Genomic DNA, 27216 nt, shown 5'->3' on the forward strand with positions numbered 1-27216 from the left:
CGGCTGGCTGGGCTGGCTCGGCTGGTGGGGCTGGCTGGGCTGGCGCGGCTGGCGGAGCCAAATTCACCAAACAGCTAACTCATGCAGAAGCCAAAGGTTTCATCAGCCTCAGCTTTATTCAAGCTTCTAAATGGCTGCTTCCTCCTCCAACTCCGCTGGTGTTTTAGGAGTATAGGAATTAGTAAGTACTAGTTGACAGTGTACATAGGTGCGATTGAGCAAGCCGCACGCATGTCTTTTGTATATATATATATGAGTAATAAATAAAATTAACACTATGTTTTAAATTAAGATTAATCCTTTACACAAGTATATAGGACAAGCTAGCCTTAGATATATTAATTCCTAAATACACACAGCAAGTAATATAGTAATTAAAGAATTCATTTTCAAAATTAACATGTAGATACCGGCCGGTCTACATGGAGGAACTAATCAATCATCATTCATGGAAAGGTTTCAATGTGACCTTAGGCTATATTTTGTTAATTGATCGACTTGATCTAAATTATGATATAAATAAAATTTTAACATTGTATGTGGATCGATGTAATTACTTGGCCTATACTACCAACCTAGATAGTTGACTTTTCCAATTCTGTCCAGAGTATAGTTATGTTTTCATTTTTTTTTTAAATCTGAAAAAGATTCAATAATCAATATATCAAACTGAATACTTCTCTAACATTATGGATAAAATAGCACCTAGATGGTTAGTTAGTATTTTTTTGCTGAGAGAAGTGAAGTTATGTTGTCTCACCCACAACTCCACAAGTGCTTCCTTTTACTTTTCCAACTTCATGGGATGTCCCAAAAAGGACAATTTATTTGACTTTTTTTTTCGCTGATACATTAAGTTGACCTTTTATTGTAAAGAATTATGGCTTGCCTTAAAAAAAAAAAAAAAAAAAAATCTGTAATTGTTCAGTATAATTACAGTTAGCTATATATCACACACATACATGAGATTACTTGATCGGGTAAGAGCTAGTGGATTTGTTAGTTAGCTAGTTAGTTAGTAGTTGGTAAGAATTGACCCTATCTTGTTCTAAATTAAGCTGTAGAGCTAGTCGATTTCCACTATTCAACTAATACGTACTCAGAGTGGATCTGATCTCCAAAGCAACACCAACATCAAATTAAAAACAAAAATGTGCGAGAAACTCTCAGAGTCACATATTTCGAGCAGTTTATTCCTCTAACCAAGCTAGCTAGTCTCAAGCACTGTGGCCAGGAGTACGTACTATAAAACAAAGTCCTCTGTTCAATAGTAGTCCAATCAACAGCACCCAAGAACCAAAAACAGAAACAAAGACAAACCCAAAACCCAAAACCAAAAATAATGGCCAGAAAAATGACATGCATGGGCGTCCATGCAGCTCTAACCTTGACAATTATTCTCGTCACTGCCACCAATAACATTGCCATGGCCAATGACAATGAACTAGTACCCGCGGACAAATCCCAACTCAACAAATGGTTCCAGACCAATTTAGCACAGAAGGCCACGCTTGACACTGCTCTTGCAGCAGCCGAGGCTAGACCCAAAGTGATCACGGTTAAGCAAGACGGTAGTGGCAACTTCAAGACCCTCACTGACGCCATCAATAGCATTCCGGATGGGAACACTCAACGAGTCCTTGTGAACATTGGAGGAGGAGAGTACAAAGAGAAAATAACAATCCCAAGAAACAAACCATTTGTCACGTTAGTTGGATCGCCAAAGAATATGCCAACTGTCACGTTTGATGGCACAGCTGCGACGTATGGAACTGTGAATAGTGCCACCTTGATTGCGGAGTCCGACTACTTCGTTGCTGCTAACCTTATTATTAAAGTAATCAATTGTCCCACATGGAAATTGTTTTTGCTTTTATTTTTTGGCATTAAGGATTAAATTAAACGGTTATTTATTTATTTTTTTTTTTGTAGAACACTGCGCCAAGGCCAGATGGAAAAAGAGTGGGTGCGCAGGCATTGGCAATCAGGGTGTCGGGAAACAAGGCAGCCTTGTACAATTGCAAATTGTATGGGTTTCAGGACACCCTTTGTGATGACAGGGGCTTCCACGTCTACAAGGACTGCTATATTGAAGGCACTGTTGATTTCATCTTTGGAAGTGGAAAGTCTCTCTTTTTGGTACACATTTCCCCCAAAACTGGAGAGATTTTAATTTCATACATGTTGTGTACGTGAGAGAGATTATATACGTACAGAGTCCATTTTTGCTCACCATAAAAAGGTGGTGGTGAGCAAAACTGAATCCGCAATTGATATGTATGTGGGTGCATGCATGAATTGCAGAACACTCAAATAAATGTGGTAGCGGATCCTGCGATGACAGTTATAACCGCACATGCAAGGGACTCTGCTGCGGAGGATACCGGATACTCATTTGTCCACTGCAGCGTAACAGGCGCTGGCACTGGCGCATATTTGGGTAGGGCTTGGAGGGCTTTTCCCCAAGTAGTGTATTCCTACACCAACATGGACAAGAATGTTAATCCTGCAGGATGGAACAACGGCAACAACCCACAATATGAGAGGTAAGCAATTCGATCTTGTTCCTTTTTCTTACAACAATTAATGTTTTTTTAGATGAAATTATTTGTACGAACTACTGCATTGCATATTTGCATGTGTATCACATCTCTAATCAAGTAATTGGTCTTAGCCTCTATTAATTAAAGATATAGTACACAATGTGGTAGCTCTAGAATTACTTCGTACGTGTATACGGATGGTGGTAATCATTTGATTTTGAGAATTACTTAAGTAAGTTTTGTATGGTATTAATTGCAGGTCTGCGTTCTTTGGGGAGTACCATTGTATGGGTCCGGGTTCAAGTATGACTGGCAGAGTAAAATACACCAAACAGCTAACTGATGCACAAGCCAGACCTTTTCTCATCTTTGGCTACATTCAAGCTTCTAAATGGTTGCTTCCTCCTCCAATTTCGCAGGTGTAGGTTAGGAATATAGGAAATAGTACTACTTGGCTATGTGTTATATATAGGTGGGAATGCGATGAGCAAGCCACACGCATGTCTTATGAAAATGTGTACATGACCAATAAATCAAATAAATTAGAGAAATTTGTTAGAGTCTTCGATCTACACAAATATATTTGAGTATATTTTGAATACAGCTGGCTTCTCAATATGATAGGTAAAGAAAAATTAAGCTAGCTATATTACTACGCATATTCAGGTCTTCAAGTTCAAAATTGCAAAACTTCATGAAAAACCCTGCATTTTCATTGAAAAAGAAGAGAACCAAGAAGCTAGGCAGTAGGCGAGAATGTAAATTATTCACAAAGAAAAAACATTGGAGGCTTTTTACGATCCTTTGAATATAATATGAATTGTTTTGACTTTGATGATCCATATCATGCCATGGATTAGGCGCTTAATTTTGTGGGATGAAAAAAAATACAAATTAAGAAGTAAGAACCGCATGATTATATAGTACTGCATGTACAATTACAAATATTGAATACCAAAAGTACAAATGTTGAATACCAACGGTAATATGGTAAATACAAAAGCTACGAATGGATAATACCAAAGCTAATACAGATGTTTAATACCATATTAGGTATAAATGTACGTAGGACACCAAATGATGCAGCAGCCAAGTCTTTAACAGCTCATGCATCTTGGAACTACAAGAATATATTAATTAAGTGGTTGTCTCCTGATCACAAAGGATTTTGTTACATTTTGGAAGATGGCATGGCCTACAGGAAGTTGTATCTCATTTATGTTTGGCTAGCTGTAGAGTCCTATATTTACTAATGTACAAGAGTCCTTGAGGGGCAAACTGTTAAGCATATCAGTATATTACAAGATTGTACACGTGTCAATAGTTTTAGTAGTTATACTGTTAGTTTGATTGCAGCCTATGATAAGCTAACATGTGGATTAATTGTTAGCAGTCTGTTAGAGAAATGGTTAGATTTGTTAGCTGGGTTACTTCTCGGTGTTAGCTGTATAAATAGATTTCAGATCCTTGTGGACCACAGCTTGACCATTAATGAAAAACCTGTAGCTTTCTCTTCTTCTATATTCTTTCTTTTTGTTCTTTCTTTTCAGTCTGTTAGCATGGTATCAGAGTGCAAGTTCGAACCTGATTTTTTCTTTCGCCATTGAAACACTCTCAAGCTTCAGTTGCGTTTGTGATTTGGTTGAAGATGAAGATCGCAGATGAGATCTATGAATCAAGAGGGTGGTCGCAGCCATAGTTCTTCAAGAAGGTTCTTCAATTTCAGTTTTATATAAAATGGGTATGGTCTCTGTCTTTTTCTACAAATTTTGGTTGCAAGAAAGATCTTGTTTCTCAGTTGATGTAATTCCAATATATTTCTCTACAAACATAATTGAAGTGAGTGAATCCTTCTAAGCAAACGTGGTTGAGTGAATCCCAAATTAAAATACTCTCCCCCATATCATATAATTAAACCTCTATTTTCATCCCAAAGCTCGATAAGCCAGCTGCATCACCAAAGTATATATGAATGATGAATACAAAAGGTAGGACTGTTGAGTACCAAAGATATGAATGTTACCTTTGACGCTCATTAGTTTTTAAAGGAACAAGAAATTTCCTTAAGGTGTTAAATTAAATATTAAAGTCAAAATTAATCATTATATATATAGTACATATCACTCTTTAAAATATATGCACCTGGCAAAAAAAAAAAATGTATGTTATCATGTCTCTTCAAGATGGAATCTTACATTTAAGCTTATGTGTGGGATTATGTGTGGGATGGGGCGAATGGGCCCACTTCATATAGTTTTTAAACAATCCGAATTATATATTTTTTAGGTCTCTATTCATAGATCATCATTACAAAAAATTAGTTAAATTGAAAATCGTTGAATAGAGACCTAAATAATAGACGGTTCGAATCGTTGAAATACTCCGTGGAGTGAGCCCTATGACGGATCCCACAAAAAAAATTATTTATGGGATCCCACAATAAAAATAGAAAGGGTCTGATTATATATATATATATATATATATGCACAAAAGAGTCTGATCAGAATTACAAAAACAAAATTAATATATATATGCCTTTTGGTATCCACCATGATTTGCCTGTGGCATGATATTCATATTGAGAATCCTGTGTTCAAAATACACTCAAATATATTGGTGTAGAGGACTCGTAATTTGAAACATAGTATTGATTAATTTGATATATTGGTCATGTATAGCTTGCTCAATCGCATTCGCACCTATATATATATATATATATATATATAATACGTGGTGCCTAGCTAACCTACAGCTTTGAAGTTGGAGGAGGAAGCAGCCATTTAGAAGCCTGAACATAGCCAAGGCTGAGGAAAGGTTTGGCTTCTGCATTCGTTAGCTGTTTGGAGTATTTGGCTCGGCCAGCCACGCTTGCACCCGGACCCATACTCTGGTATTCTCCAAAGAACACAGTCCTGCAATTAATACCATACAAGAATTACTTAATTAATTTCAAAATCAAATAATTACCAAGGCCCCGAGACACTTATCAATTGTAAATTGTATACCATATCTTTAATAAAGGCTAAGACGAACTTGAGTAGTGATGTGATAGACAATGCAATAGATCAAATAATTTTATCCAATTAAGAAAATATTGTTGCAAAAAAAAAAAAAAAAGGAACAAGATTTGCTTACTTCTCATGTTCTGGCTTGTTGCCGTTGTTCCATCCTGCAGGATTAACATTTTTGTCCATGTTGGTGTAGGAATACACTACTTGGGGAGAAGCCCTCCAAGCCCTGCCCAAAAATGCGTCAGTGCCAGTGCCAGTTACGCGGCAGTGGACAAATGAGTATCCGGTATCCTCCGAAGCAGAGTCCCTTGCATGTGCGGCTATAACTGTCAGCCCAGGATCCGAAATCACATTTAACTCAGTGTTCTGCAATGCATGAACGCAATTAAGTAGATATCAATTACATCATCAAATTATAACACGAGTCAGAAATATATATAACATCTCTCTCACAACTATACGCTCATCTACATACAAATTAAAATTCATTGAGTTTTGGTGGCATTAATTACGTACCAAAAAGAGGGACTTTCCACTTCCGAAGATGAAATCAACAGTGCCTTCAATATAGCAGTCCTTGTAGACATGGAGGCCCTTGTCATCACAAAGGGTGTCCTGAAACCCATGCATTTTGCAATTGTACAAGGCTGACTTGTTTCCTGACACTCTGATTGCCAATGCCTGCGCACCTTTTGTTTTTCCATCTGGCTTTGGCGAAGTATTCTACCAAAAACAAAAACGTTCAATCGAATCCATAATGCAAATTAAAAACAAACAAAAAAACATTTTCGATGTGGGACAATTGATTACTTTAATAATAAGGTTGGCACCAACGAAGTAGTCGGACTCCGCAATCAAGGTGGCACTATCCACAGTTCCATACTTGGCAGCCGTCCCATCAAACGTGACAGTTGGCATATTATTTGGCGATCCAAGTAACGTAACAAATGGTTTGTTTCTTGGGATTGTTATTTTTTCTTTGTACTCTCCTGCTCCAATGTTGACAATGACTCGTTGAGTGTTCTCAGCCGGAATGCTATTGATGGCATCCGTGAGGGTCTTGAAGTCGCCACTACCGTCTTTCTTCACCGTGATCACTTTGGGATTAGCCTCAGCCGCTGCAAGAGCAGGGTCGAGTGTGGCCTTCTGCGCTAAATTGGCCTGGAACCATTTGTTGAGTTGGGATTTGTCGGCGGGTACTAGTTCATTGTCATTGGCCATGGCAATGTTATTGGTGGCACTCACGAAAATAATTGTCAAGGTTAGAGCTGCATGGACACCCATGCATGTCATTTTTCCGGCCATTATTTTTGGTTTTGGGTTTTTTGTTTTTTGTTTTTGGGTGCTGTTGATATTGGAGCAGTGAATAGAGAGGGCTTTGTTTTATATGTAGTGACTTGGAGAACTTGTCGCACATTTTTGTTTCTAATTAATTTGAGGTTTGTACGTGTTGCTTGGGACTTCAAATCCGTATTACTTGAATACCGGAAATGCACTAGCTCTATACTTAATTTAGGACAAGATACGTTGAATTGTTAGTTACTACTAACTAACAAATCTCATGGCCAAAAAAAAAAACTAACAAATCCACTAGCTGTCAATTAATGAGTACGTCCTGGTAATGGGTTCCTTAACCACAATACATGCATGTGTTAATTGCTCAAAAAAAGTACATTGCGTCTGTGTCCTGTGAATGGAAAATTGTGTAACAATATTCTAAGAAGGCCATAAATTGATGGTAACCTTTAACTTTATAAAATTAAAAAATAAAAGAAAAATTTATACTGCATTTTTTTTTGGTTATAATAATTCTGCATTTATTAAGTCAAGGCTTGTAGAGCCTTTATCCTTACATTTGAGATCTTCGAATCCCTCCAATAATGTTTGATAAAAAGAATTTCACCTAATTAATATTCACTGATAATTTGACAATATGATATACTATAAAGTAACAACATTACAAACAAATCGAATGACAATATTATTTTTTTGAAGAAAAAAAAACCCTAAAAAAAAAAATAAACCTTGAAAAACTTTTATATATTATTCAACCTTGGTTTATTACACACGAGTTGCACACCTCTCAAAACGGAAGAGAGTGCAGATATTTATCGACCTTACAACCAAAAGGAAATGCTGGAAATAATTGAGCCAAGCAAACAACAGAAGAGATGGAGGTACAAGAAAAGACATATATAAAGGGTACAACTTACAATTCATCATGAGGACTATGCCCAGGCTGGTGATCTGCGTTGGCCTGAAGTTGGTCGAAGAGCAGCAACGCGACACCCTGAACAACCGGTGATTCAACACTGTCTACTTCTCGTACTTCCGTATTTTGTAACTTTCACAGGCGTTAGGAATGTTCCATTGGGCCGTGCCCTCTGGATCTGTCGGCAGAGAGCAGACCAAGAGTTTTCCAGACTGCACGTTGCACAGCCTGGTGTAAATTGAGGGAATGTTCCATCGGGCTGTTGCCGCATGGTATTGCTGACTTGGTGCTCAATGAATCGGAACCTTGCCGCTTCTGAGAGCATCTGAATGATCACAATCAACGATGCGGCAAGGCGTGATTTAGTTCATTGCGTCCCAGAGGGATTCGACGTAGGATTGATGACCTGCAGCATAACCTACCACGTAAGCGTTCACTACATCGATTGCGACTGTGATGGTAATGTTACCATAGTTTGTGAGATCGACAAGTAGAAAGCGCTGCGCCTCCAGTACATCTTCTCGTCAAAGCAGCACGGGTATCAATACTACAAGAAATGTAATAGACATCGGTCAATAGACAACAATTCTTGTTTTGTCCGTTATCTTAATTTACCACACAACAGTTTTTAACAAACCATTATATTAAGGTATATTATTCTATGGTATTTGATTTGATAATTTTTCCTAATAATTAACAGACAATAGTATTCCCTAGAATACTATTGTGTAGGACAAGTTTTACAAAAATAAAAAATTTTGCGAGTCTTTGTATTTGACAAACACACGTCTCCTTTAATGAAAAATTCCTCACACGGAAGTTTTTTTAAGTCAAATCCCTGACTTCACTTCACTATTTTGAGTCTTACATGACATTTATATATTGGATACTAAAAAATAAAAATAAAAACTCAAAAAGAAAAAGAAAAATTTTGTCCAATAAAATAATGACACGTCAGATGGTATAAAAATGTGGTATAAGAATGTGGTAAGTATAGCATTATTCTTAAGCATATTGTTAGAATGTTTGGTTATATCACTTATATGTTTATGAAATTTCAAATGCAACGCATAGCTCAATTATATTGAGCCACGTCAATCCTAATTAAAGACAATAGGTTCTTCAAAATAGAAAATTTTGGACCCCCTTACACGTCCTTCTGACCTCCGGAACACGCTTGACTTTTTTGCTGGCTAGATATCCTTTTCACATTGCCTGAATTGCGCAGTATTTATAGTTTTCCAAAATTTTCTTGCTAAATAGTACGCACCTGTTGACTCTGTTGACCAAGGCTATGGAAAAAAATACCGAACTTAATTGGCAAAGAGTTAATTCAATTTCCCTCTTAATTTGAACCCATCTTCTGAATCTATATAAAGGGGTAGTGACTACTGCTAATGGCAAGAATAACAAATTAAGAAGAAAAGTAGACCTCATTGTCTAATTAAGATACCAAGTCATGGAAAGTAGACCTCTGTCACATATCACAGTTTTATGCCTTTTGTTTGCTGGTTTTCTTTCGTATATATTCAATCAAACCTCACATGGATCCAAGCCATTCTTTGTCTTCCAAGCTCACCAATGTCAACTCTCTACCAAGGTACTTAATTTTATTTTTTTATCCAGGTTTTTTTTTTATTATTTGGGAGAGGAATTTGAACTTGAAATCTTTATCAACAAATTTGAGAAAAATATGAGTAGACCAAAAACTAAGAATTAGAGGAACATATATCCATCTTGTGTGAATGGGTGTCCTTCTTTTGTTCGATTTATCTATTAATTAATTGTTGTGGTTTGTTTAATTAAATGAATCTTTTGAAACAGAGCAACTCAAGCAGTCATGGAGACTTGCTTGAATCAGCTTTATCGGAGGCTTGTTGGGGTAAAACAGAATCGTAGTAAGAAAATTAAGAGATTTGTATGAGCGGAAATGCATCAAAATGACTTTTCATTCATGAAGAAGAGCAATACAAAAGGATGAAGTTTTTCTTCTTGCTGCAGAGCTGCTGCTCCTACAGAGTTCTGATGGTTTTTCTCTTAGTTCAAGTATACTACAAACCACCTCCTATTACTAGGAAAAGAGACTTTTACAGAAATTTTTCTGGACATGTTCCCAGTCATTGAAATTCTAAAAAGCTTCTCTGACATACAGCTATTCTACCATACAAAACAATTAATGCTACTTCTTAAAATATTACAAATTAACTTCTAACACCCCCTCTTAATTTGTAATTTTCAATAGGTTCTTGAACTTCTCAAACTTCTCCATGGTGACTGCTTTAGTTAGAAAATCAGCTGGCTGGTCATTGGTATTGACGAACTCCATGCAAATTTCTCCTTTGCTCACCAAATCTCTAATGAAATGATAACGAAGCTCTATATGCTTTGAGCGAGAATGAAAAACTGGATTTTTTGTCAATGCAATTGCAGACATGTTATCACAGTAGATTGTTGTAGGCTCTTTTTGCTCCAGCTGCAAATCCTTGAGAATTCTTCTTAGCCAAACAGCTTCACATGCACTCTCAGTTGCTGCAATGTATTCTGCTTCTGCAGAGGATAAGGCCACTGATTTTTGCTTCTTTGAGCTCCATGAAATTACATTTGAACCAAGACAAAATACATAACCTGATGTACTCTTTTTATCATCAAGAGCACCTGCCCAGTCCCTATCAATGTAGCCAATTAGCCTGCAACTCTTCTCTTTTGCATATTTGATCCCTTGCTTCTTGGTTCCTTGAAGATATCTTAGAATTCTTTTTGCTGCTGTATAATGTGAATTCCTTGGCTCATTCATAAATCTGGAAACTAAACTCACCGAATGCATTATATCCGGCCTTGTGTTGGTGAGATAAATCAAGGAGCCAACCAAGCTTCTGTAGGTTTTGACATCCACTCTTTTTCCACCATCATTCTGCTCCAATTTTTCTTTCAAGGCCATAGGTGTAGAGACTGGTTTGCAATTTGCCATGTGAAACTTCTTAAGCAAATCTTCAATGTACTTCTCTTGAGAGAGGAAAATTTGTCCTCTGTCTTGTTTCACTTGGATTCCAAGGAAATATCTCATAAGACCCAAGTCAGTCATCTCAAATTTCTTCATCATCTTCTTCTTGAAGTCTTCTAACATTCTCATATTTGAGCCAAAATATATCAAGTCATCAACATATAAGCAAACAACAAGCAAATCTGTACCTTCTTTCTTCACATAGAGTGATGGTTCGCTTGGACTTCTCTTGAATCCATTTTGATGGAAATAACCATCAATTTTGCTGTTCCATGCTCGAGGAGCTTGCTTTAATCCATACAGCGCCTTTCGAAGTCTATACACATTTTCTTCTTTTCCTTTCACTTCAAATCCTTGAGGCTGCTCAACATAGACCTCTTCTTCCAATTCACCATTCAAAAAGGCAGATTTTACATCCAGCTGGTACACACTAAGCTCATATTGGGCTGCCAAAGCAAGAACAGTTCTTATAGTTTCCATTCGAGCTACCGGTGCAAAAGTTTCAGTGAAATCTATACCGGGCTGTTGGGAGTAGCCCTTTGCAACCAATCTGGCTTTGTGCTTTTGAATTGAGCCATCTTCATTGTATTTAGTCTTATAGACCCATTTCAAGCCAATTACTTCCTTTCCTTTAGGCAAATCCATAAGCTCCCAGGTTTTGTTCTTTCCTATCATTGCAATTTCTTCATTCATAGCTTTAATCCACACCTCATCATTTGTAGCTTCATCAAAAGTCTGAGGTTCGCATGAAAAGAGAGTAAAATCACATGATTCATAAACTTCACTTAAAGGTCGTACCTTCCTTGGTGGAGATTCTGCATCAGAATGGTCATGGCTCAAATTTGCAGCAGGTGATCTTGTAGGACTTGCTAATAAATCTTGCTGGGAGTTGCTCTGTTGATATGCTCCCACTTAAGATGATGATGGACCAGCAAATTCATAAGAGTTATCTGCTTGAAAAGAGTCATCACGCCATTTCCAAGCAGCCATTTCATCAAAGATGACATCTCTAGAGACCACAAATTGGTTTGTCTTTGGATTGAGCAACCGATATCCCTTGGATTCTTCGCTATAACCAATAAACACATACTTCTCACCTTTTTCATCAAACTTTTCTCTGCTTTTGGATGTTATTAGGCCATAAGCAATGCACCCAAACACTCTAAAATGATCAACCAGTGGCTTCCTTTTGTGACATGCCTCAAATGGAGTTTTGTTGCGTACCGCCTTTGTAGGAGAGCGATTAAGAATGTAAATAGCTGTATGAACAGCTTCAGCCCAAAGATTATTAGGGAGCCCTTTTCCTTTCAGCATACTTCTAGCCATTTCAACAATGGTGCGAATTTTTCTTTCCGCCACACCATTTTGCTGTGGACTTCTACTAACAGTGAGTTGCCGCTGGATCCCATTCTCTTTGCAATAATTCATGAATGGAGTGTATATAAATTCACCTCCACGATCTGTCCTTAAGGTCTTCATTTTGCAGCCACTTTGTCTCTCTGCTAGAGCCTTGAATTTAAGAAAGGTTGAGAATGCTTCTGATTTTTCACTTAAGAAGTATAACCACATCATCCTTGTGTAATCATCGACAAAAAGAATAAAGTATCTCTTATTGTTGAGAGATGGAGTCCTTGTAGGACCACATATATCAGCATGCACCAATTCTAAAGGGGCTTTAGCTCTCCATGAGGTTTTTGGAAATGGTAGCCTGTGCATTTTTCCATAGATGCAGCCTTCACAAATTCTCCCATCTTCTGCTATTTCAGGGAGTCCAATAACCATGTTCTTTTGCTTCAATAAGTGCACCCCCTTATAATTTAAGTGCCCATATCTCAAGTGCCACAAGTAAGACATATCTGAGCTCTCACTTCTTAAAGCAAAGTTTTCGTCAAGTGGCATGACAAGAGGAAACACCTTATTTCTGGACATTTCAACTTTAGCCACAATCATGTTATTTTTCTTATCAACAATTTCACACTTTCCATTATCAAAATGTACTGAATAGCCTTTCTTTAATAGCTGGCCAACACTCAAAAGATTTTCGGTTAAGTTTGGCACATATAGAACATCAGAAATTAATCTTTTGTTACCTCCCTTAGTGTGGACAGCAATCACACCCTTCCCTTGAGCACTTTGTAACTTGCCATCTCCAAGTTTTACTTGAGAAGAGAAGCTCCGATCAAGTTGCACAAAAAAGTCTTGATTCCCGGTCATATGGTTGCTGCAACCGCTGTCCAAGTACCAAATATTATGGGAATTACATTCAGCACTCAAACAAGTATAAAATAAGTGTTCTTCATCAGTTTCCTTTGTAAACTTGGCTTCAGTCTGCTCCTTTTTGTTCTGGAACCAGCAATCCTTTTGAGAATGGTTTGGAACTCGGCATTTGGTGCATCTAAATCTGCAGTCTTTTGATTCATGGTTAAATTTTTTGCAAATAAAACATTGAGAGTTCATATTACCATCACGTGGCTGTGAGCTTCCCCTTTTTTCTTTCCAAGTGTTGTGGCTGAAATTTTTATCTCTTCTTCCTCTTCCAAACTGATGATTGTTCTTGGAGAATGAGCTTTGATTCCTCTCTTGATCTGATCTGCTATACTTCTTCTCTGAAATTCTGAGTTTTGACTGAAAGGCTTGCTCCATGGGCTGATTTGAGGACCTATTAATTCTCTGTTCATGAGCTTGGAGTGAACCTGTTAGCTCGTACATGGACATGTTTGACAAATCTTTGGATTCTTCTATAGCAGCGACAGCATGGTCAAATTTAGGAGGAAGACTCCTCAAAACTTTCTCAACCACCTTCTTGTCTTCAATGGTGTCTCCACAACCTTTGATTTGATTCACTATCTCAGCAACTCTTGAAGAAAAATCTTTAACATTTTCATTTTCTTTCATTGCCAAGTTATCAAAATCTCTCCACAAGGACTGCAACTTCAAGGTTATAGCTTTTTCTGAACCTTGAAATTCCTTCTTTAAAATATCCCAAGCAATCTTCGACTTTTTAACACCATAAATTCTTGGAAAAATTGATTTGCTTACCCCCTGCTGTATGTAACGAAGTGCAGTAGCATCTTTCTTTTTGTACTCTTTAAATTGCTTCTCTTGTGCTTGTGTCCAGCCACCAGATTCAGGAGGGTATAGCTGCTCTCAACGATGTCCCAAAGATCTTGTGAGATGAAGAAGGTCTCCATTTGGCTGCTCCAGTATTCATAATGTTCTCCTTCAAAAATAGGAACTTGGCTGGGAGAGTATCCAAACAAGGTAGGGACTGAAGTAGATCCCATTAGAACAAGGAATAAGAAATTGAGGAATGTGCAGGGAGATCTATAAGCAAGCTCTGATACCAAATTTGTTGGGGTAAAACAGAATCGTAGTAAGAAAATTAGGAGATTTGTATGAGCGGAAATGCATCAAAATGACTTTTCATTCATGAAGAAGAGCAATACAAAAGGATGAAGTTTTTCTTCTTGCTGCAGAGCTGCTGCTCCTACAGAGTTCTGATGGTTTTTCTCTTAGTTCAAGTATACTACAAACCACCTCCTATTACTAGGAAAAGAGACTTTTACAGAAATTTTTCTGGACATGTTCCCAGTCATTGAAATTCTAAAAAGCTTCTCTGACATACAGCTGTTCTAGCATACAAAACAATTAATGCTACTTCTTAAAATAATACAAATTAACTTCTAACAAGGCTTCCATGCCAAACAAGACTGTGATAATTGCGATTGTAAACAAAGCCTATGTAGAAGGAGATAAGCCGATGCTTGATTTGTTTTTGGATGGTTTCTGGCTCGGAGAAGACACACGACGCTTCGTTGATCACCTACTTCTTGTGGCGGTTGACCAAACATCGTTTGAGCGTTGTCAGTTTCTCCACCTCCACTGCTACAAGCTCGAAGCCGAGGATGCTGATTTTGAGGCTGAGAAACTCTACATGTCTCAGAGTTTTATCAACATGATGTGGAGAAGAACTCGCTTTCTCAAGGAAATGCTCAAGCGAGGCTATAGTTTCATATTCACAGTAAGTCATTTTCTCAAAATATATAGTTTTCTTAACGTATTCTCAAATTATGAATCATGATTATATTTCATTAATTATTTAACAACATAACATGTCAGATTATTATAAAAATTAAAAATTATTATTCGATTGTCTCTTATGTTGATTATTAATTTTGTCAAACAAATGCAGTAATCTATTACGGATAAATTTTTACATATACCCCTATTTACATTTACTATATCATGTGTACCAATGAATGTGAAATTATGGAATATAAATGCATAAGATTTTGAAACCTCTATTTGAACATGGACCTCAGTTGCTCTTAACCACTAAAATTACACGCTGAGGTTGTGATCAATTTAATTATGGCCTTATAATTAATAATTTTCTTACCCAACTTTCCATTCACAGGACACAGATGTGCTGTGGCTAAGGAACCCATTTCCAAGGCTACCTATCAGCTTATACAACGAAACCATAGACCTCCAAATTAGTACTGATAAATTCAATGGTGACCAATGGTCTCAAGCCAACCCCATAAACACAGGCTTCTACATGGTGAGGTCCAACAACAGAACAATCTCACTATTCGAGAAGTGGTATGAGAGAAAAAACAACTCCACCGGACTAAAAGAGCAGGACGTTCTAAACAAGTTGATGCAGGAAGGTGTTTTCAGAGAGTTGGGCCTCAGAGTGAGGTTTTTGGACACCCTTTATTTCAGTGGTTTCTGTGAAGTCAGCAGGGACTTCAAAGCTGTCACGACCGTCCATGCCAATTGCTGCCGGACTATAAGTGCCAAGGTGGCTGATCTGACGGCTGTGATTCACGATTGGAAGAGGTTCAAGAGCGTGCCTTCCAATGAGACATCCAATTTGAAATGGACTGGTCACGTGGCCTGTATTGATTCATGGAAACGTTTCAATGTGAGCTTGGGCTAGATTTAATTACTTTATCTAAATGACATAAAACTTTAACATGTATGTACATTTACTTGGCCTATAGTTGACTTTTTCAAAGAGTACAGTTATGTTGTAATTGTTGTCTAGATCATCACAAGAGATTCTTCTATGAGACATATTATAATTGTATGGGAGTTGCATCCTCTCGTAGCAATTAAGATGAGACTCACAATATATAAAAACCACTTTATTGTAAAAAAATACCTCTATAAATTAAATAAGTTTCATTTGATAACGTAGTGCCCATCTAATGTTTCCTTTTAAGGCATGAATAAGCATTTAGCTGAGTTTTTCAATTTTATGGGATGTCCCCAAGATAACCATTTAATATTTGACTTTTTTTTTTTTTTTTGTGATATATTTACTTGACTTTCGATCAATTTCGGTATAAGTATGGCCTGTTTACCTTATAAAATAATTTTTTATACAAAAAAATCTGTAATCGTCCAGTATAATACGTGTTAGTCACATGTACATTTCTTTTTTTCTTAAAAATTTTTAGTTCACAACGATCATGATACCAATACCTAAAGAACATATGATCTTAATTTAGTGGATTACTTGACTAATTAAGAGCTAGTGGATTTGTTAGCAGTTAATAACAATTGACCCTATCTTGTTACTAAAATTAATTATCATAATAGCACAATATATGATGTTCTTCATCAATTCCTGTCCAAATTAAGCTGTAGAGCTAGTGGACTTCCGCTATTGAACTAATACAAGAGTGGATTTGAAATCCCAAGAAACACGAACCTCAAATGGGAAACAAAAATGTGCGAGAAGCTCTCCAAGTCCCACATATTTGGGGTCAATTCCTTTAATCAAGCATTATGCTTTTCTGCAGCAAGCCTCATGCATTGTGGAGGTACTATAAAACAAAGCCCTCTATTCACTACTCCAATCAACAGCACCCACAAACCAAAAATAAAAATAAAAACAAAGAAAAAAACCCAAAAAAAAAAAAATGGCCGGAAAAATCACATGCATGGGCGTCCATGCAGCTCTGACCTTGACGATTATTCTCGTCACTGGCAGCATCGCCATCGCCCACGAACCACCAGCACCCGCCACCCATGAGGCGGCACCACCAGCACCCGCCACCCATGACACGGCAGATGAAGTACCCGCCGAAAAATCCCAAGTGGAGGCATGGTTCCAGGCCAATATAGGGCACAAGGCCACACTCGAACCTGCTCTTGTGGCGGCTGAGGCTGGTGCCACGGTCATCAAGGTCAAGCAAGACGGTAGTTGCCAATTCAAGACCATCATGGACGCCATCAATAGCATTCCGGCCGGGAACACAAAACGAGTCACTGTCAACATTGGAGGAGGAACGTACAATGAGAAAATAACAATTCCAAAGAATAAACCATTTGTGACATTAATTGGATCTGCAAAGATTATGCCAATTTTGACGTTTTCTGGGACGGCCCAGAAGTATGGAGCTCTCAATAGTGCCACATTGGTTGTGGAGGCCGACTACTTCATTGCTTCTAACCTTGTTATCAAAGTAATTACTTGTCTCACATCCAAATCGTTTAATTTCAATTTTTTTTCTTTGGTGTGTGTGGATTATGGATTAAATTAGATCTGTTTTTTTTTTTTTTTTTTTGTAGAATGATTCGCCAAGGCCTGACGGAAATGGAGTGGGCGCGCAGGCAGCTGTGGCATTGAGGTTGTCGGGGAACAGGGCAGCCTTTTACGGTTGCAAAATGCTTGGGTTTCAGGACACCATTTTTGATGACAAGGGTAATCATTTCTTCAAGGACTGCTATATTGAAGGCAATGTCGATTTCATCTTCGGAAGTGGAAAGTCTATGTATTTGGTAATAATGCCACCCCAAACTCTCTCAAATCTCTTTAATTAATTCGTCAGTCATATTGTGAGAGAACTGTTATATACATCTCTATAACTGGTGCTATAATCAAATAAGCAAGCTTTTTGTTTGTGAGTCTCAAGGTTTTGATGGTAATTGACATTAATTTGGGTGGTTGCAGAGCACAGAGTTACATGTTCTAGGGGATGCTGGGATCGCTGGGATGAAGTACATAACCGGAAATGCAAAGGACTCTGGTGCGGAGAAAACTGGATACTCATTTATTCACAGCAACATAACAGGCACAGGCACGAGCAGTGGCGCATTATTGGGCAGGGCTTGGAAGGCTACAGTTGGTGCCCAGATAGCGTATGCTTTCACCAGCTTGGGCAAAAGTGTAAGATCCCTAGAAATGATCAACCGTAACAAAGCACAACTTGATCAGAAGTAAGTTATTCTTATATATACTACATTTTAGTACCATATATATGGTATGTCTCTTGCATTTTGATTTATACAATTAAATAATCAATGTTTGTTTTGTGGTATTAATTGCAGCACTGCGTTGTTTGGAGAGTACCAGTGTATAGGTCCGGGTTCGAGTATGGCTGGCGCGGCTGGCGGGGCTGGCGGGGCTGGCGGGGCTGGCGCGGCTGGTGGGGCTGGTGGGGCTGGCTGGGCTGGTGGGTCTGGCGGGGCCGGTGAAGCTGGCGGGGCTGGTGGGGCTGGCGGGGCTGGCGCGGCTGGTGGAGCTGGCGGGGCTGGCTGGGCTGGCGGGGCTGGCGCGGCTGGCTGGGCTGGCAAGACTGGTGGGGCTAGCGCGGCTGGCGGGGTTGGCTGGGCTGGCGCGGCTGGCGGAGCCAAATTCACCAAACAGCTAACTCATGCAGAAGCCAAAGGTTTCATCAGCCTCAGCTTTATTCAAGCTTCTAAATGGCTGCTTCCTCCTCCAACTCCGCTGGTGTTTTAGGAGTATAGGAATTAGTAAGTACTAGTTGACAGTGTATATAGGTGCGATTGAGCAAGCCGCACGCATGTCTTTTGTATAATATGAGTAATAAAAAACCTTAAAAAAAAAAAAAAACCTTGAAAAACTTTTATATATTATTCTACTTTGGTTTATTACACACGAGTTGTACACCTCTCAAAACGGAAGAGAGTGCAGATATTTATCGACCTTACAACCAAAAGGAAATGCTGGAAATAATTGAGCCAAGCAAACAACAGAAGAGATGGAGGTACAAGAAAAGACATATATAAAGGGTACAACTTACAATTCATCACGAGGACTATGCCCAGGCTGGTGATCTGCGTTGGCCTGAAGTTGGTCGAAGAGCAGCAACGCGACACCCTGAACAACCGCTGCGCCTCCAGTACATCTTCTCGTCGAGGCAGCACCGGTATATCATGTACTGGGGGTCGCCCGTCTGTCAGTCGGTTTCGCAGATCTCCTATGAAAGCCTGGTATGTCTCGGGGGTTGCATCCCCAGCGGAGAAGGACAGTGCCGCTATATTAAACTTATTTTCGAGGGATTTGTGTAATTAGATGAGTATATATATATATCAGGGATTTGCGGAGAAAATATGTCACCCAACAACCATTACTTAAGCAATATATGGTAAGTCAAAAACGAACGTGGAAGAAAACCGTTGTGTAATAGCCTAATAGGTGTTGTCTGTTAACAATATTGCAGTAGTGTCCACTAATTAGCTAAGAAAATTACCAAAAGCTACAAGACAAATCAAGAGCAGATTAATGCTTCTTTTTTTTGGGTGTAAGATTAATGCTTAATTAATTATATAAGATAATAAGAACACTATAGTGAGATTGGAGACGCACTAGTGTTTCTCTAGTAGAAAGAGATTGAAGGTGATTGAAAAGTCCACTAAACTCAATTAATTTTCAAACAATTGACACTACAACAATTTTGGCCTAAGGCCTCCAATGATTTCCACTAAAGTTGGGGGAGGGGGGCAATTGGGCGCGCCAATTGCTAACGTGGTTGTTCACTAATGTTAATTATTAGTGATTATCATATTAAATCAGACATGAACAGTGATTCCATATGCAACTAATGGTTCTGATTAGTTGATGTTATTGTGGCGCCCATGTAATTTAAACTAAAAAAAGGGGTTTAGTTAATTTAGGGACTAAAGAAAGTGCCAGCACACACAAATACCACCACCAATTTACTTGGGGTTGTACTCTAACCAACCCAAATTGTACAAAACAGTAACCATTTTTTCCATTTTTTATAATAAATTCCAAATCCAACTATGGAGTCAGTAAAGACTGCAATAAAACAAGTTAATCAACCTGTGAGACAAACTTAAAAAGTCATCTCCCGCCTATGCTCAATATTTTCCCCCCTTCTAATGGTGCCTAGTAGGTTGGAATCACATTTACCCATGACTAACTTGATAAGGTGTCAACCACTTGTGGCTGCTGGCAGGCTTCAAGGGGTACTATATACAATAAGGAAATCCTTCATAAAGTGTTTAAGATATTTACAATAGCATTCACAAGGCTGCAGTAAAGCAGGTAGACCTACTGCTATACTCAAGAGACTTTGCAGAGAGAATATCATCTGCATCTACTGCTCTACACATTGGTACTGAGGAGAGCCAGCCATTAAGCGCAGATTCAAGCTAAGCAAGAGATGGAAAAAAGAACACTTTGATTTACTAATAGATCAGAAGGGAGATCAAAGCCCGAAAGCACCTAGTGAGCTCAGATTTTGATTGGGAAACCAACTGTATTTGGTTAAACCAGAGAAAAGAGCATGTAGCGCATGATCTGAATAATCAAGTAATGAAATCTTCCTTTGTCGACCTGTAGCTGAAGTGAAGGAGGGAATGGAGCTGGAAATCATCCTGGCTTTTGTGAATAGGTTGTGAAGCTTTACATTGTAAGGTATGACATATTCCCTGCACTTATGACATATTTTGAAGATTAATTGATTGTATGCCATTTTCAATAATTTGTCTTTGCTCTAGCATATATTAAGAAGCAACACACATTAGAGAACTTTAACTCAAAGATATAAGAAGTTTAATTAATCTCCCTAAGCAATATATATATTTATATAAGGAGAAAAAGCTTAAGATCACCAAGTTAGGCATATTTGGCTCAAGAAAGGAAAAGAAAAAAAATAGAAAGCCAAAATTATGAGAGAAGAAGGTCCAGACCCTACACTGGAGGACCGGACCTCCAGTGAAGGTAGCAGCAGTGAAATGGAATTTGCACGAAGGGAGGTCCGGACGTTGCTTGGGAGAACCGGACCTCCAAAGACGACGTAGCTTGAAATGGAGATTTCATGCAGGGAGGTCCGGACCTCTGTTTGGAAGACCGGACCTCCAGCAGGGAAAATTACACTTGAGCTCTATTTTCACTAGGGGAGGTTCTGGAGGACCGAACCTCAATGGGGCAGTCCGATCTTCATTCTTCAAAACCTTTTCTTGTCCTACATCACTTTTTTTCATAATAGAAATCCTATTTGGCAATGATCTAGAGTTTAGAATATTGATCTAGAGGATTGCAATGGTAAACACTCAAGATATATTGAACATTCAAAGGCAGCAGTCCCACATGGATTTCAACTTGAATGGGAGGCTTACCACAGCTGTAGACAGCTACTTAAGGGGCAACATTGGCACAAGCACCGGCAACACTCCATACTTGGCACCCCCAGTTCAGACTGGCACAAATTCCTTTCACCTTCCACAGATGCCAAGTGTGATTACGCCATTTTCTAGAGCAGGAATGGCTGGTCCCCAACAGTTGGCGCAACAACATGCTAGGAATGAAATGGGAGCAGATGATGGTGCTGCGGGAAATGCAGGCGCTTCAAGAAGCGGGGTTGGAAAGTCACAACACAACTGATCGACATAGCAAAAGAAATCATGGCTGTCAGTAAGAATATTTTTTGTTGTTTTGAGTAATATACTGCTGGTATTTTGAACAGCTTTTGTGATAGAACTAGAAACTTGGTGGGTTATATTATGGTTTAGACTATAATATATATCACCAAGTTTGGAAGTGTAGATGAATGGTTGGGATCATATTAAATTGTGTTGCGCAGCTAGTGATTATGCTTTTGTTGTTTTTGGTATCTAAGTTTCATTTTGTTTTAGAAATTGTGAAAAGTATGGGGAAAGGATATTAAAATGGTTGTAACTATGCACTTGAACCGCTACTTGAATTAAACATGCAATTTCAATGTATATAGTAAGTCGTATTTGCATCAATGAAGAAAGGTTGTGTGGGTTCAGCTGTGTAACTTGAGTTGTCAATTATTTGGTTTTTTATTTTTCTGATATAGCATTGAGGTTCTGCTACATACCCCTCCTATTAATGGGATTGCTGGACTGAAAGTTAAGCATGCTTGCTCCAATATTAGTGTAGGCTTTCCACATTTTATGAATAATATGGTGTAACAGCCATTGCAAGCATCCTTAGTATTACAAGAGCACACTGGAACTGAAAAATGCATATTCGGACTGTTGCAAATGAAAGATTAATTGGACAATGCAGTACATTCAATCCCACTGCAGCAATCGTTTTGGTGAGAAAATGCATTCTCAATCTAAGTTAAATAGTCACCAAAGTTCTTGCATGGTGGAGGATATTTAATAAATGAAAACAAATCAGAAACTAATACCAATAAGATGGAAGTGCAGCAAGCAATGGTTGGAATTAGTGAGCATTCATACCCACTTTTAACAAGATAGTAGAAGAAACCATGGCATAACATTATTTAATAATATCAATCGTCCACCAATATAGCAACCTCAATAGAGATGGTGAACAAGTGAAACCCACTAGCTGCAGCATTTGTGAAGACCAGACCTTGCAGACTGACATGGCAGGTTTTGGCAGAAACTTCCACCATTCTTACATGTGGGTGGCCTTAGCTCCCTTGCCACCCCAACACCAACCTCCAACATGCTATATGGTGACTGCAGTGTGGCAAGAGACAATACAAACTAACAACAGTGGCAGTTGCCTCTATGCCTACCAAAAAAAATTTGTTGCCTTTGCTTGATTTTGTTGTAGTGAATTGACAATATTTTTTTTATTTCTTTAATTGTTTGTTAAATAATTGATTAAAGAGTGGTGGAGATTCACAAGTTGGCGATATATTAAGGACATCATATTGAGAAAATTACTTACAGTACGTGAATATGAAACTATAGCTAGCTAGCTAGCCTCGCTTGAGCAGCTTGTTGAGAAAAGTGATGAGTCCTTCTCCACATTATATGTATGTTGATATTTTTTTTTTCTTTTGGGAGAAAAGGGGGGCCCTTAAGCTTGGCCATAAAATATAACTAACGAACGGTTACAACTTGGGTGAGAGCCTCAAGAAGCCATGTAGGGCTATCTTCCAGCCAGACATTTGTTCATGACACTGTAGACCGTAACGGACTAATTGATGAGCCACGTTGTTACAAATGGAGGGTCGGTACCAGCGGATATGTACAGTTTCTTAGCCTCTAAATCCACATCATCGATCGATCTGTTTAGAGCTTGTAGCATTGAAGGCTGAGAAACCTACCTACAACGCTCGAAGGATGTTTGGTGAACCGCCTCTAGAAGTAGGTGAGAAATCGACGTGGCGTGTCTTCTCCGAGCCAGAAACCATCTAAAAACAAATCAATCAGATGCTTATCTCCTTTCAAACAAAACCACGACAGTTAATCAATAGATACTGTTATTTAGTTTTTTTTTTTTTAAGTAAGATATCGAGATATGCTTATTTTATTACTAGCTCCTAGCCTAAAACCTCAAATAAAAAACAAAATTTTGCGAGAATCTCTCCAAGTCCCACATAGTTTGGGTTAAATTAATCCTCTAATCGAGCATTGTGGAGTAGTATATAACAAGGGCCTTTATTCACTACTCCAATCAACAGCCCCGAAAACCCAAAACAAAAGCAGAAACCAAAAAATAAAGGCCGGAAAAATGACATGCATGGGGGTCCATGCAGCTCTGAGCTTGACAATTATTCTGGTCGCCGCGACCACTGCCATGGGCAATGACATGGCACAAATACCTGCCCAAAAATCTTCAGTCAACAAATGGTTCGACGCCAATGTGAAACAGCAGAAGGGCAAGCTTAACCCTGCTCTTGCGGCGGCCGAGGCTAGTCCAAGAGTGATCAAGGTAAAGCAAGACGGGAGTGGCAACTTCAAGACCGTCACGGACGCCATTAAGAGCATTCCGGCTGGGAACACGAAACGAGTGATTGTGAACATTGGAGGAGGAACGTACACTGAGAAAATAACAATTCCAAGAAATAAACCATTTGTGACATTAGTCGGAAATCCAAAGAGTATGCCAACTTTGACGTTTTCCGGGACAGCTGCCAAGTATGGAACTGTGGATAGTGCCACAGTGATTGTGGAGTCCGACTACTTCGTTGCTGCTAACCTTATTATCAAAGTAATTATTAATTGTCCCACAACGAACGAAATCGATCCTTTTGATTAATTACCAACTAGCTCGCTAATGGTCTAAATGAATGAATGAATGTTTTTAATTGTAGAATTCTTCGCCAAGGCCTGATGGAAAAAGAGTGGGTGCGCAGGCATTGGCATTAAGGGTGTCCGGGAACAGGGCAGCCTTGTACAATTGCAGACTGATAGGGTTTCAGGACACCCTTTGTGATGACAGGGGCAATCATTTCTTCAAAGACTGCTACATTGAAGGCACTGTTGATTTCATCTTCGGAAGTGGAAAGTCTCTCTATTTGGTAATACTAATGCCTCCAAAACTCCCACTGTCTTTTTGTTTGTGAGTTTCATGATTTTGATACGTACATTAATTAAATAATGCAAGATATATATTTGGGTGAATGCAGAACACTGAGTTACATGTGCTCGGGGATAATGGGATGACGGTTATAACCGCACATGCAAGAGACTCTGCCAAAGAGGATACTGGATACTCATTTGTTCACTGCAGCATAACTGGCACCGGCACTGGCACATATTTGGGCAGGGCTTGGAGGGCTAGTCCCCAGGTAGTGTATGCTTACACCACCATGACCAAAGTTGTCAATCCCGCAGGATGGAGCGACGATAACAAACCACAATATGACAAGTAAGCAATTCGATCGATCTTGCTCAGCTTTTTTTTTTTTTTCCAAGTATATCACAACAATGCCAAAACCATATGCATTAGCTATTTTATTTCGAGAAACAATTCATCAATGTTTGTATGGTATTAATTGCGCGCAGCACTGTGTTTTATGGAGAGTACCATTGTAGTGGTACGGGTGCAAGTATGGCTGGCCGAGTCAAATACACAAAACAGTTGACTGATGCACAAGCCAAACCTTTCATCAGCCTTCGCTATATTCAGGGTTCGAAATGGCTGCTTCCTCCTCCAACTCCACGGGTGTAGGTTAGGAATATTGTAAATATGTATAGTACGTACTACTTAATTAATTATATATATATATATAGAGGTGCGATTGATCGAGCAAGCTGGCCGCACACATGTCTTTTGCAAATAGTATTGCTTCTAATATATTCTATATAAATGTGTGTACATGACCTAGTTGACCAAAAAAAAAGACCAATGTATAAAATTAATATTATGTATTAAATTAAGAGTCATCGTCAACACAAATATATTTATTTTGAACACTGATAGAGTGCTGGGTTGGGTGGGCAGTAATAGAGCTGATAGAGTGTTTGGTAACACGTTTAAGAATATTGTTAGAATGTTTGGTTATATGTTTATGAAATTTCAAAAGCAACGCATAGCTCAATATATTATATTGAGCCACGTCAAGGTTCGTCAAAGAATAATGCTATACTTACCACATTTCTTATACCATATTCTTATACCATCTCACGTGTCATTACTTTATTGGACAGAATTTTTCTTTTTCTTTTTGAGTTTTTCTTTTTATTTTTTAGTATCCAATGTATGAATGCCATGTAAGTTGCCACATAAGGTGGTATGAAATTATGGTATAAAAATGTGGTATATATAGCAGTACTGGTTCTTCAAAATAGAAGACCCAAGAATTTCCCTTCAAATTTTGGACCCCCTTACACGTCCTTCTGACCTCCGGAACACGCTTGACTTTTTTGCTAGCTAGATATCCTTTTCACATTGCCTGAATTGCGCAATATTTGTAGTTTTCCAAAATTTTCTTGCCAAATAGTACGCACCTGTTGACTCTGTTGACCAAGGCTATGGAAAAAAATACCAAAGTTAATTGGTATTTGTAGTTTTCCAAAAATTTCTTGCTGAATAGTACGTACTTGTTGAGTACTGTTGAGTCTGTTGACCATTAGGAAGTTTCCATCATTGACATACATGCATGTAGGCTATTTGAAAAAAAATACCAAAGTTAATTGGCAAAGGGTTAATTCTATTTCCCTCTTAATTTGAACCCATCTTCTGAATCTATATAAAGGGGTACGTAGTGACTACTGCTAATGGCACAAGAATAACAAATTAAGAAGAAAAGTAAAGAATAAAGGAAGGAAAGAAGTGAAAAAAATGAGGAGAGATGCAGGGTCAGTGGGTGTGATATATATGTGGTTATTTATGTGGGGGTGCCTGGTGGTTCCCATGGCAAAGGGGCAGACCAGTCCTAGCCAGTGTAACAATTCAAGGAGGAGAAGCTGCTGGTTAATGCATGCAAGGCAGTGGTTATGGGGGCTAATCCCTCTGCAATCTGCTGTCAACGCGTACGTGAAGTTCATGTTGAATGTGTGTGCCCCCATGTCTCTCCTAAGTTCGCTAATTTGATCAACGTCCCACGCCTCGTTAAGCAGATCCAAGGCTGTGGAAGGTCTGTGCCTCACAACTTCAAGTGTGGCAGTGAGTTCTCTCTCTCTCTCTCTCTCTCTCTCTCTCTCTCAAGGCCCGATCACTTCTCAAACACCAATCCTACGATCCGGCCCAGTTATTAATCTACTTGGTTTATGGCCCATCATATATGTATAGCTGACTTGATTTATGGTTTTGTGCAGGTATCACCACTCCATAAGAAGATATGATCCTAGTTATTTTCAAATAAAATAATATATATCTCTTAGCTAAGTGAACATACATCGTAGGGCACGTACTTGTGCACTTATATGTTTTGGAGAGATGGAGAGAATGAGACAGAGATGTATTATGACTCTTCTATTATAATTTTACCTACCTTTATACCATCAGATTGTCCTACTTGTTACTTATAATAGTTAATTGACTTATTCACACTATTGCCTTCTATAAAATACATTTTTTCTCACTTTGTCTGCTACAACTTAAATCTTCTCAAATTGTTACCTGAACTTTACACAGTTGTTGCAAAAAACTCTATGCCGTCAACTTTGTCAATTTTTTCGTTAAAATATCTGACGTGGCACCTATATGGCATGAGTGAGACCCTTTTTTAATTATGTAAGATCCATGTGAAAAAAAAAATAAAAAAAAATTTAAACTAAAAAATAATAAGATTCATGTCAATTTTTTATAATTTTGTGTGTCTACATGGATCTTACATAACTAGAAAATGGTCTCACTCATGCCATATAGGTGACACATCAGCTTTTTTAACGAAAAAATTGACAGAGTTGACGGCATAAGATCTTTTGCAATAACTATTCGAAGTTCAGGTGTCAAACTGAGATGATTTAAGTTTCATGGGGTAA

At 38.4% G+C, this 27216-nt stretch overlaps 5 protein-coding genes and 2 pseudogenes across 6 annotated transcripts; 5 read left to right on the forward strand and 2 right to left on the reverse strand.

Moving 5' to 3' along the window:
• The first annotated feature begins 1342 nt into the window (after positions 1-1342).
• On the forward strand, positions 1343-2968 carry LOC147289683 (putative pectinesterase 63). The gene is made up of 4 exons (XM_086236664.1): positions 1343-1837; positions 1933-2139; positions 2305-2546; positions 2803-2968. Exons 1-4 carry the CDS (start codon positions 1343-1345, stop codon positions 2966-2968), a joined length of 1110 nt encoding a protein of 369 aa, XP_086092790.1.
• Positions 2969-5289: 2321 nt separating this feature from the next.
• Positions 5290-6859, reverse strand: LOC147289684 (pectinesterase PPME1-like). Its single transcript, XM_086236665.1, has 4 exons — positions 6365-6859; positions 6071-6277; positions 5679-5920; positions 5290-5455 (listed from the first exon to the last, which is right to left on the reverse strand). The coding sequence occupies exons 1-4, from the start codon at positions 6857-6859 to the stop codon at positions 5290-5292; spliced, it is 1110 nt and encodes a 369-aa protein (XP_086092791.1).
• A 1001-nt stretch (positions 6860-7860) lies between these two features.
• On the reverse strand, positions 7861-8641 carry LOC147289685 (ribosome-inactivating protein cucurmosin-like; annotated as a pseudogene).
• A 584-nt stretch (positions 8642-9225) lies between these two features.
• Positions 9226-15712, forward strand: LOC147289686 (uncharacterized protein At1g28695-like). Its single transcript, XM_086234876.1, has 4 exons — positions 9226-9366; positions 9591-9638; positions 14459-14788; positions 15185-15712. Exons 1-4 carry the CDS (start codon positions 9226-9228, stop codon positions 15710-15712), a joined length of 1047 nt encoding a protein of 348 aa, XP_086091002.1.
• A 988-nt stretch (positions 15713-16700) lies between these two features.
• LOC147289687 (pectinesterase PPME1-like) lies at positions 16701-18523 on the forward strand. The gene is made up of 5 exons (XM_086234877.1): positions 16701-17246; positions 17353-17562; positions 17735-18000; positions 18112-18155; positions 18399-18523. Exons 1-5 carry the CDS (start codon positions 16701-16703, stop codon positions 18521-18523), a joined length of 1191 nt encoding a protein of 396 aa, XP_086091003.1.
• Positions 18524-23512: 4989 nt separating this feature from the next.
• LOC147289688 (putative pectinesterase 63) lies at positions 23513-24958 on the forward strand. The gene is made up of 4 exons (XM_086237532.1): positions 23513-23995; positions 24099-24305; positions 24414-24655; positions 24793-24958. Exons 1-4 carry the CDS (start codon positions 23516-23518, stop codon positions 24956-24958), a joined length of 1095 nt encoding a protein of 364 aa, XP_086093658.1. The 5' UTR covers positions 23513-23515.
• A 1070-nt stretch (positions 24959-26028) lies between these two features.
• Positions 26029-26736, forward strand: LOC147289689 (uncharacterized; annotated as a pseudogene). Its single transcript, XR_015121380.1, has 2 exons — positions 26029-26395; positions 26548-26736. The product of XR_015121380.1 is annotated as an uncharacterized LOC147289689 (transcript).
• Positions 26737-27216: the final 480 nt, after the last annotated feature.

This window comes from Dryas octopetala, chromosome 3 (assembly GCF_963921425.1).
Source record: "Dryas octopetala chromosome 3, drDryOcto1.1, whole genome shotgun sequence".
NCBI classification, from domain to species: domain Eukaryota; kingdom Viridiplantae; phylum Streptophyta; class Magnoliopsida; order Rosales; family Rosaceae; genus Dryas; species Dryas octopetala.